Genomic DNA, 12,542 nt, shown 5'->3' on the forward strand with positions numbered 1-12,542 from the left:
AGGCAAATTCCCTCTTTCACATGAGTGGTCTCATACCCATCTAGTTAAAACAGACAGGAAGATAGAGGTCTCTTCAGTAGTAATGGTGATCACCTGTATCATAGGGGGTATGAACTTTCAAATAAGGGGTAACTTGTCCCTATAGCCCAAACAGAAGGGGAAATAAGGGCTTAATAAGCCCCACTCATCCTCTAGTGAAACATCATTTTCAAAGCTTCTGCAGGTAAATCACCATTTTAACAGCAATCACTTGCAACTTATATGGGCATATGACCCCTTATTTCAAAGACGGACTCCACTCTTTCAAATGAGGGGTCACTTGCCCCTATTGTCCAAACAGGTGGGGGGGATAGGGGCTCAGTTAGAGCCCCCCTCAGATTAAATAGCATTTTCAATGGTGCTGTAGGTAATTGCCATTTTTTAGAAGATCACCTGCAACATACAGGGAGATGCCACCCCTCATTTGAAAGGACAGACTGTTTTTACGTGGCCTGGAAGCAGAGATACAGACTTCTGAAGCCCTTTTCCCCAGCTTCCTAGCTAGTTTTCTCTCACTGCCAGCTACAGAAGTTAGTCCCACCTCCTTGTGACATCATCATGGGCACCAGTGGTGACACCACAAGGCCTACAGAAAAGAGACAGTGATGGGGAAAGGAGCTGCAGTCAACATGTGTTTATCACCCACACTGCATAAGAGATGTGCATGACTAAGAGCTTAATTCTTAGCTCCTTTCCATAAGAACATATAGGCTGGGAAGTGTGCACATGTCTTAATAACTATATGGAAGCAGTGTTCGCAACAGTGTTATACACTGATCAGCCACAACATTAAAATCACTGGCAGGTGAAGTGAACAACATTGATTATATTGTCACAATGGCACCTGTCAATGGTTGGGCTATATTATGCAGCAAGTGAACAGTCAGTTCTTTAATTTCATGTGTTGGAAGCAGAAAAAATGGGCAAGCAAAGTCTGAGTGACTTTGAGCCTTTATAACTTTTGTGTGCAATATTTTTTTTGAATAATTTTTATTAGCTGGTGTTATTATGAGGGTAACTATATTTGTAATATATTTTTGATGTGTTTTGCAAAACATTACCAGAGCTCTGAAGCTGCGGTAATCATTCTAGCATAAATCACGATTGAGCTCAAGCGATCGCGTTTTCTTTCAACCAGTGGTAATCCCAATAAGCACAAACACCTGCAATAAACCCTTTATCGCTTGGACATGAACATATGCGCTCTACTCGTATCTGGCCCTTAGTATGAATTTCAAATGAGTAGTAGATTTTTTTCTGATCAATTTAGTTAATTTCATTTTCTTTCCCACTGCATTGTGTGACAGCCATCAGCCAATCACAAATTGCATAAACATAAGTTTGTAAATTCTTGCATATAGTGCCTCAGATATTGTGCATATTTTGATATTGGAAGTGAATTGGAAATTGTTCAAAATTGCGGGCTCTATCTGATTTAGGAAAGTTTAATTTTGACTTAAAGGGTCATTATATTTGAAAATTGCATGCCCTAATCCGTTAGAACATGTAATTTTTGGCTTATCGACCCTACTCTGCTGTTTATTTAACCTTCGCAAAGGGGTTCAATGCACAGTAGATGTTTCCAATCGGGACTTGTAGTACATTGCTGGTCCAAAGCTGAACCCTCTGCTGAACCAATCATTAACGCTTGTTGCACATCTGACTCATGTGACTATACAGTAAAGCAGGGTCGATGGTCAAAAAAATTATATGCACTAATAAATTAGAGCATGTAAATTTTTCAACTATAATGGCCCTTTAAATGTTCTTTAAGACATTCTTTAAATTAAACATCTACATGTGTTTTTGTTTTTTTTTTGCTTTTGTTTTTTTTTAAAGTTGGTGCTCAGATTAATTTTTATTGGAAACTAGTATTTCAAATCGAAACTTAGAATCATCAGTCTCACCAATCTTGCTACCATCCAGTAACTAAAATACTAAGATGAGAATTAATATTTGAATATTTCGCTGGCTTTAAAGTACGAACATTATTTGAAAATACATCCCTGATTGTGTTATAAAAACTAGTTGTAAGTACAGAAGTACATTAATGTACCGTATATTGAAAACAACATGTTATCTTCAAGGCAGCAAAATGATACATAGAAACTCAGAACACGTTTTAATTTTTATATTATGCTACAATAAAAGTAGTTTTTACAGCCCATAATAGCTGCAGGCTGCACCACACATTGAAATGACAGTGTGTATGTCAGCAGGCTGGCCTGTACATCGTAAACTAAGAGTATATTCAAGACAGACAATGTGACAAAAAGTTGCAAAACATTATATATCAGCAGATTGTGTCATCTTTGTACGTGCCAGATTTGTGTCAGCTGACAGCCTCATGCTATAAGTGTACTTCAGCTGAACTTTACTATCATGTCATTTAAATAATGTAAGATTTTACGAGCAGGGGACCCACTTACCTGACATCCTAGTTTCTTTGTATGATGAATAATTATCACAGTTTATTATGTATGTAACTAGTTACATCATTGTGTAAAGATAATCACCAGCATTTCAATTTAATATCTTATATAACGGATATTAATGTTATGCTATTCTAAAATAATATGTATGCTCCAATTAAGAATGATTTTATAGTTCACATAATGATCTAATTCAATTAAAGACATTGGTTTGAATTAAACCAACGAAGAGCTTTTTGTACAGTAAGATACATTTCTCCAATTCCACAAGTTGTAAATGTATTTTACACCAAGTGTAATAAGTGGGCTTACCATACCTTTGTCAGTAGTATAGCTCAAAAATAAATAAAAATAATCGTGTTTGTTTAGTCTCTTTTTTTTGTACTTTTAGTTGTCTTTGTAAGAAAGTAAACCGATCAAATGTGAAGTTGTAGCAAACAAATGAATTTAAAATTAAATAAATTATGAATAAAATACATATCAGGCCGACTGAGATTGTTATAAGAACCCCATGCCACTACAAAATTATTTAAGCCACTGATCTCCCAACACTCCTGCCACAAATGTTAATTTCGTACTAACTCATAGCTATTGTGAAGATTGTTATTTGTTTATAGTCTCTTATAGACACTGAGATTAAGGCCCAATGATCAACAATTCTCCAGCTTGTTGAGAAATTATAGTTAAGACTTCACAGGGACTGAACCCTCTGAATTCTCTAACAAAAAGGGTGCAACCTGGAAGTCCCAGAGATATAAGAAATGACTCCCATAAAGTTAATACTTCTCTGCCACAGCCCCCCACAAAGAGCATTATTTTATCTAAACCTTCTTGTTTACATTTATTTTTTTGTAACCAGAACTTAAGTTTAGAAATGTTAACTATAAGTTGGATTAATAAGATAGACAAAATCAGCCATTTTAAATGAGAAAACAAAGGTGAACAAGCTATATGTAAACAATTTATTACACTCCAGTAGGTAAAATGGATATTTGGGAGCACGATAAAGAGGATACATATTAAAGTACACTTTCCCTTTAAGCAGTAGTTTTCAAAGACATAATACTTTTTTGAGCAAAGATAAAGACATTTTGCTCATATTAAAGAACAGGATCACCATAGACTGTAAAGTAATGTGTCAATTAAGTGACTAGTTTAGGTTAAGAGGATTCCATGGGCCCCCATTTATGAAGCTGCCTCAGTAGCTTTTGGGGCCATTACAGTGAAGGCTTGCTCATGTGAGCTCCCAACCAAAATTAAGAAATAGCGGTCATACCACCACTGCTTTTTAACATGCCCAAAACATCCGTGGTTGCGAACAATAGACAGCACTGGGCAGCGTTGTACACTGGCTCTCCTGATGAGAACTTTGTCCGCACGGCTCTTCATAAATGTAGGCCCATATGTTAGTCTATTGGGTTGAAGGGTCTTGTGCGGATTGATTAGAGGTAAAGAATATTTTGGTGACAGGATTTTTTTTTTTGCCTTGTGTCAATAAGAAAATAAAACAAGGAATTTTAACTCCAGAAGCTAACTAGAAGCACATGGGAGTAATGGTGGATCAGTAAATGCCCCCAGTATATGGAGTTAAAGGGACACTAAAACAAATTTTTTTCTTTCATGATTCAAATAGAGCATGCAATTTTAATCAACTTTGTAATTTACTCCTATTATCAATTTTTCTTCATTCTCTTGTTATCTTTATTTAAAAAGCAGAAATATGATGCATAGGTAGGGTTGCCACCTGTCCATTAAAATACAGAACACTTATAAGTTACACATGCTGCAGGGTGTGCAGGGAGGAATATGAATAGTGCTGTCCAGAAACACAATACATGTTCCTCCCTGCACACCCTGCAGCATGTGTAACTCATAAGTGTCCAGGAAAACATGGCTGAGGTGGCAACCCTATGCATAGGAGCCGGCCCATTTTTTGTTGAGAACCTGGGTTATGCTTGCTTATTGGTGGGTAAATGTAAGCCTCCAATAAGCTAGGAGTAAATTAGAAAGTTGATTAAAATTTCATGATCTATCTGAATCATGAAAGAAAAAATTTGGGTTTAGTGTCCCTTTTAATTTTTAACCTTCTGGTAATTTATACTAGCAAATATAAATCTAATAATAACTAGACTGATCTACTGTCATACTGAAAGCTAAATTGACAGTGGAGCGCTTATAGAATTCTATAAAAGTGTAGTAATTGAGGTGGTTTATAGTTTCTTTAAAAGTCATTATTTTTCTAAGTCTGTTAAATAGTATTGAATCAGGTTGATTGGAGAGAATATTAAAAGGTTATGTGTAATAATCACTTGATGGCTTTTATGCAATTATTTAATTCCGTGCAATCTTAAAAAGAAAAATGTAAAAACTTCTAAGTGCATATTTTGGTCAGCACACAGGTAACTATGCATAAATTATCATTTCTAGTGTAATGAATGCTCTGCAAACAAGAACACTTAGGCATTCTTTGTGTAGTAAATCTAATTTTCTTACGTGTGGTTGTCAGTAAAAGTCATGAAGGTTGTCATAAGCAGAGGATTCTGTAAAAGTGAATTTGCATATACTTTTATAAGCACCATAATTCAGAGAAATATAGCGTTTAGCTGAAAACGTAAGCTACATAAAATGCTTTTTTGGTACATATTTTGACCCGTAAGCATTAAAGGGATAGAAAAGTAATTAAAATGTGCATGGCTGCATTTCTATTTTAAAAATAAGCATCTTTGCAATATACTTTCATCAGCAAAAATGCTTCTAGTAAAAATGATTACTGTTTTGCTGTGGCATACGCACATATCCTGTGAGGGCCCATGCTCCAGTATTCAAACACCAAGCATGCTCAGAGAGCTGTATGTGGTGTGTATTGCTTCTGAAGACATAATTTGGCTCATACAAGCCAACAATGACTCTTTGAGAAGGTTCAGTTTTTTACTACTGGTGCACAGGCCCTCACAGGATATGTGTGTATGCCACTGAAAAACAATAATTCATTTTACTTGAAGCGGTTTTGCTAATGGAAGTATGTTACAAAATGCTTATATATCAAATTGAAAGGCACCCATGCATCTTTCATTTTTGACCTTTTGATCCCTTTAAGCTGGACAAAGTTAAATGTTTTCATAGAAAAATGAAATAATTTTAATACTTTGCTGATAAATCAATATACATGCATAAACGCATACACACATACATACATACACACATACATGGATACACACATATACGCATACACACATACATGCATACACACATATATGCACACACACACACACATATACGCATACACACATACATGCATACACACATACATGGATACACACAAATACGCATACACACATACATGCATACACACATATATGCACACACACATATACGCATACACACATACATGCATACACACATACACACATATACGCATGCACACATACACACATACATGGATACACACATATATGCTTACACACATATATGCACACACATATACGCATACACACATACATGCATACACACATATACGCATACACACATACACACATATACGCATACACACATATACGCATACACACATACATGCATACACACATATACGCATACACACATACATGCATACACACATATACGCACACACACATATACGCACACGCATACACAGATATACACATACACACATATAGGCATACACACATACATGCATACACACATATACACATACACACATACACACATATACACATACACACATATAGGCATACACACATACATGCATACACACATATACACATACACACATACATACATATACACATACACACATATACGCATACACACATACATACATATACACATACACACATATACGCATACACACATACACACATACACACATACATACATATACACATACACACATATACGCATACACACATACATGCATATACACATACACACATATACGCATACACACATACATGCATACACACATATACGCATACACACATACACACATATACGCATACACACATATACGCATACACACATACATGCATACACACATATACGCATACACACATACATGCATACACACATATACGCACACACACATATACGCACACGCATACACAGATATACACATACACACATATAGGCATACACACATACATGCATACACACATATACACATACACACATACACACATATACACATACACACATATAGGCATACACACATACATGCATACACACATATACACATACACACATACATACATATACACATACACACATATACGCATACACACATACATACATATACACATACACACATATACGCATACACACATACACACTAGGGATGGGCGAATGTGCAAATTTTCGAATTTCGAATCTAGAACGAATGTTATTACCGAAATTCGAATTCTAAATTCGAATGTCGATAAGAACGAATATTCTTAAAAATTCGAAAATCGAATGTTATTTACAGTTTTCGAATGTCACTTTCGAATTCGAATGTTTATAATTATATCGAATGTCTACATTCGAAATTCGAATTTTTCGAATTCGAATATAAATTCAAATTTTTCGAATTCGAATATAAATTCGAATTTTTCGAATTCGAATATAAATTCGAATTTTTCAAATTCGAATATTGCATAATTCGAATATTACATTTAAAAGCATTAGAAATACTATTACAATCTAAATTCGAATTTTTCAAATTCGAATACACGAATTGCATAATTCGAATATTATATTTAAAGAAAAAGCATTAGAAATACTATTACAATCTAAATTCGAATTTTTCGAATTCGAATACACGTATTGCATAATTCGAATATTACATTTAAAGAAAAAGCATTAGAAATACTATTACAGTCTAAATTCGAATTTTTCGAATTCGAATATTGCATAATTCGAATATTACATTTAAAGAAAAAGTATTAGAAATACTATTACAATCTAAATTCGAATTTTTCGAATTTGAATACACGTATTGCATAACTCGAATATTACATTTAAAAGCATTAGAAATACTATTACAATCTAAATTCGAATTTTTCGAATTCGAATACACGTATTGCATAATTCGAATATTATATTTAAAGAAAAAGCATTAGAAATACTATTACAATCTAAATTCGAATTTATCGAATTCGAATACACGTATTGCATAATTCGAATATTACATTTAAAGAAAAAGCATTAGAAATACTATTACAATCTAAATTCGAATTTTTCGAATTCGAATATTGCATAATTCGAATATTACATTTAAAGAAAAAGTATTAGAAATACTATTACAATCTAAATTCGAATTTTTCGAATTCGAATACACGTATTGCATAATTCGAATATTACATTTAAAGAAAAAGCATTAGAAATACTATTACAATCTAAATTTGAATTTTTCGAATTCGAATATTGCATAATTCGAATAATACATTTAAAGAAAAAGCATTAGAAATACTATTACAATCTAAATTCGAATTTTTCGAATTTGAATATTCCATAATTCGAATATTACATTTAAAGAAAAAGCATTAGAAATACTATTACAATCTAAATTCGAATTTTTCGAATTCGAATACACGTATTGCATAATTCGAATATTATATTTAAAGAAAAAGCATTAGAAATACTATTACAATCTAAATTCGAATTTTTCGAATTCGAATACACGTATTGCATAATTCGAATATTACATTTAAAGAAAAAGCATTAGAAATACTATTACAATCTAAATTCGAATTTTTCGAATTCGAATATTGCATAATTCGAATATTACATTTAAAGAAAAAGTATTAGAAATACTATTACAATCTAAATTCGAATTTTTCGAATTCGAATACACGTATTGCATAATTCGAATATTACATTTAAAGAAAAAGCATTAGAAATACTATTACAATCTAAATTCGAATTTTTCGAATTCGAATATTGCATAATTCGAATAATACATTTAAAGAAAAAGCATTAGAAATACTATTACAATCTAAATTCGAATTTTTCGAATTCGAATATTCCATAATTCGAATATTACATTTAAAGAAAAAGCATTAGAAATACTATTACAATCTAAATTCGAATTTTTCGAATTCGAATACACGTATTGCATAATTCGAATATTACATTTAAAGAAAAAGCATTAGAAATACTATTACAATCTAAATTCGAATTTTTCGAATTCGAATATTGCATAATTCGAATATTACATTTAAAGGAAAAGCATTAGAAATACTATTACAATCTAAATTCGAATTTTTCGAATTCGAATACACGTATTGCATAATTCGAATATTACATTTAAAGAAAAAGCATTAGAAATACTATTACAATCTAAATTTGAATTTTTCGAATTCGAATACACGTATTGCATAATTCGAATATTACATTTAAAGAAAAAGCATTAGAAATACTATTACAATCTAAATTCGAATTTTTCGAATTCGAATATTGCATAATTCGAATATTACATTTAAAGAAAAAGCATTAGAAATACTATTACAATCTAAATTCGAATTTTTCGAATTCGAATATTGCATAATTCGAATATTACATTTAAAGAAAAAGCATTAGAAATACTATTACAATCTAAATTCGAATTTTTCGAATTCGAATTTTTTCGAATGTAATCGTAAAATTCGAAACCGAATATTCGAAAATCGAATGTTAGAATGTTATGTAAACATTCGAAATTCGATTCGAACGAACGAATGTGTTAAAATTCGTGCCGTTTTTCGAATGTTGCGAAACATTCGCCCATCCCTAATACACACATACATACATATACACATACACACATATACGCATACACACATACATACATATACACATACACACATATACGCATACACACATACATGCATACACACATATACACATACACACATACACACATATACACATACACACATTTTTGATTACTGTGAGCAAACAGATGCAACTCATTTTCATGAGCAAATATTGAATGCAAAGTCCTCTACATTTACACCATAGGCATATACAGAATCTCTGTCTTGGTTATAAATAACCCTAACCTCTTGTACATTTTAGCTGAATGATACTGCAAAGTAACTTGAGCTTGGTATACTCTTTGCTTAATGATAAAACTTCAAAACTATTCCAGTTCAGCTTTATTTAGAGTGCCCAATTTCAGAAAAGTGTCAAAAACAAATCTTTAGGCTGATACAGATAATATGACTGTAAAACCAAAGCAAACACAGTATTATTATTATTATTATTACTATCAGTTATTTGTAGAGCGCAAAGAGAATCAGCAGCGCTAATCACTAGGCTTGCTTGAAAAAGAACACTGCAATGATTGAAGAAAATTCTATTCTTTTATAATTACCAAAATAAAATAAACTTTAATAGAATATGTATTCAATCATATAAAGCCATTGAATGTGTCTTCGCTACATGCACTTATAATTAAGGACTAAGGTAAAGTATTTACAAAATAAAAAAGCCCATTAGAGGCTATATTGACTTTACAGTACATACTGTTTGATGTGATGCTGATCTGTATATTTTTGTTTGATGTGATGCTGATCTGTATATTTTTGTTTGATGTGATGCTGATCTGTATATTTTTGTTTGATGTGATGCTGATCTGTATATTTTTGTTTGATGTGATGCTGATCTGTATATTTTTGTTTGATGTGATGCTGATCTGTATATTTTTGTTTGATGTGATGCTGATCTGTATATTTTTGTTTGATGTGATGCTGATCTGTATATTTTTGTTTGATGTGATGCTGATCTGTATATTTTTGTTTGATGTGATGCTGATCTGTATATTTTTGTTTGATGTGATGCTGATCTGTATATTTTTGCCCAGTAAATTCTATAGGGTCTATCCCAAACCTTTTGAAAAATTAATTTAATGACTTTTCTACAAAATTCACCAGCAATGTCTACGGGGATATTATGTTGATAATGTATTTGATAAGCTTTTATAAAGGGTTGTGATCTACCCTTAAAGTGATAAGATTATGTAATAAGATGGTGCCTTATGAGGCAGTGAGGATACATATAGTTTTGAATTTATTCAGGATCAAAAAATGATGGATTAAGATAACAAAACATATTTTTCCCTTGAGTAGTAAAATCACAAAACTAGAATATAAAGTCTACATCACCTTAAAACTACAGATCATTTATCCTAGAGAAGTGACTCTCCACCAAGGAAAAACAAACTCCCAAAATACAATAAACTGAGAAAAAGAAAAAATTTGACTTAAAAAGCCAACAGTTTTTTGAGCTACAAATAATCCTTCATAGTCCGGGGTCATTCCTGTCCTTTACTGAGCTACTATTACTATCTGTTCCATCTAACAATTTATTTTATATACTTGAAATGCTCTGACCTATCAGTTCAGAGCTATCAGCATCTATCTATCTATCTATTTATCTATCTTTCATCCATCTCTATCTCGCCATCTATTTATCTATTTTGTGTTCATTATATTTTCTCTTTTCAGCTGTGCTGATTATCATAAGAACGAAGAAAAAAAATGAACAAATATACAGAGTACAATTTCTTTTAAGAGATGTGCAGCTGTTCAGTAGCTACCAATAAATTAAACTAAAAAAGGTTGTAAAATGTATTGTTTATTCGGTTGACAAAGCATAAATAAACATGGGTATAATTGTCCTTCTGGAACAGATGGAGAGTGGATAAGAGAGAAAAGGGCAGAGTGAGACAGAGGTATAGGGTATTTATAGAGAACGGCTCAGGCCCTAATAGCATAAAAGATGTGCTGAGTGTTTTGACAGAGTAACTTAAGCGCGGTGCCACCTCATTAAACGCCACAAAGCTGTGAAAGAGAAAGCTGCCACTTTCAATAGCACACAGTGAGGTCACCAGCTAATCTGACTTCATGACAACAAAGCACCCTTGACTGATGGGAAAGATTCCTCCATAGGAGGACAGAATTCCTTTACCTAAACCCACCCTTCAGCTTTAAGAAAGAAAATCTGTTAGTCTGACTTACACAGATATCAGACAATAGCATGCGACTATCAAACCACTGAAACCGCTAGCGGATTACATAATGATTAACTGACCATCAAGATTTATGCTATGCCACCCTGACAGCAGCTATGTCAAATTGAAAGAAAAAGTGACATCTGAATTTCCCAGTATGTTTAACATAATAATTAAGGTCAGCAATGATCCAGGTTTACCAAAAATAAACGGTTTGGTATTGTGCAGCTACAAAATATATTTAGAAAATGCAGCTGTCCTTGGAAATTGCTTCGTAGGTATCTTTTTTTTTCCATGGAAGTGAATGCTTATGTTCAGCAGTTTCAAAGGGCTTCTAAGATCATAAATACTGTATTTTTGGGAGCATGCTGTTAACTCTAGCAAATCAATAAAACAGTGGAACCCTGTTGCAATCAAAGTTACTAAAGTGAAAAATTCCTCCCCACTAACTACAACCCCTGGTGTGTCTGCAACCAAAGGTACTTTGTTGTATATAAGAAGATAACAGACCTCTTTGTTCCTAAACATACTGTTCATATTTTATTATCATTCTACCTATCTGAGTAACTACATATTTCACAGCAAAAAAATGTCATTATCTCAACTAAAACTATATTTTTTATCTTTCTTTTTTCTAGCTTCATAGGTCTATAACTTTACAACTGCTTTCAAAGTCAATATAAAGATCAAACATCCTTTTCACATTTGCTGCTTATATTTCTTATCAAGTTATTGTGTGTTTGTAAAAAAAAAAAAACAAGAACAATTCATGAGAATCATCAACAGAATGAGAAATGGAAAAAAATATCATGGAAGGTGTTTATATTTATATTATATGATGCTTCTGGATCTGACAAATGCAACATTTGGAATTACAACCTCACATATTAGCGAATTGGATGGAATTTCAGAAAATAAACAGTTGTTACATCGGCGTCTGAAGAGAAGCTGGGTATGGAACCAGTTTTTTGTTCTGGAAGAGTACACAGGAACAGACCCACTTTATGTTGGCAAGGTGAGATTCTCAAAATAGCATGAAAATTGTATGAAGTGGAATAGGCAAGAAGCAGGATACATCCAGTTTA

General features: G+C 32.7%; 1 protein-coding gene and 1 long non-coding RNA gene across 2 annotated transcripts in view; one reads left to right on the forward strand and one right to left on the reverse strand.

Moving 5' to 3' along the window:
- LOC128660678 (uncharacterized) overlaps positions 1 to 12,542 on the reverse strand; it is a 331,547-nt gene that overhangs the window by 33,435 nt on the left and 285,570 nt on the right. The window lies entirely within an intron of this gene.
- Positions 1 to 12,542, forward strand: part of CDH20 (cadherin 20) — a 195,359-nt gene that overhangs the window by 27,655 nt on the left and 155,162 nt on the right. Inside the window, exon 2 of the mRNA XM_053714618.1 lies at positions 12,096 to 12,472. Within this exon, the coding sequence (XP_053570593.1) occupies positions 12,227 to 12,472 (246 nt within the window). The 5' untranslated portion in view covers positions 12,096 to 12,226. The remainder of the gene's footprint in view (positions 1 to 12,095; positions 12,473 to 12,542) is intronic.

Source organism: Bombina bombina, chromosome 5 (assembly GCF_027579735.1).
Source record: "Bombina bombina isolate aBomBom1 chromosome 5, aBomBom1.pri, whole genome shotgun sequence".
NCBI lineage: Eukaryota > Metazoa > Chordata > Amphibia > Anura > Bombinatoridae > Bombina > Bombina bombina.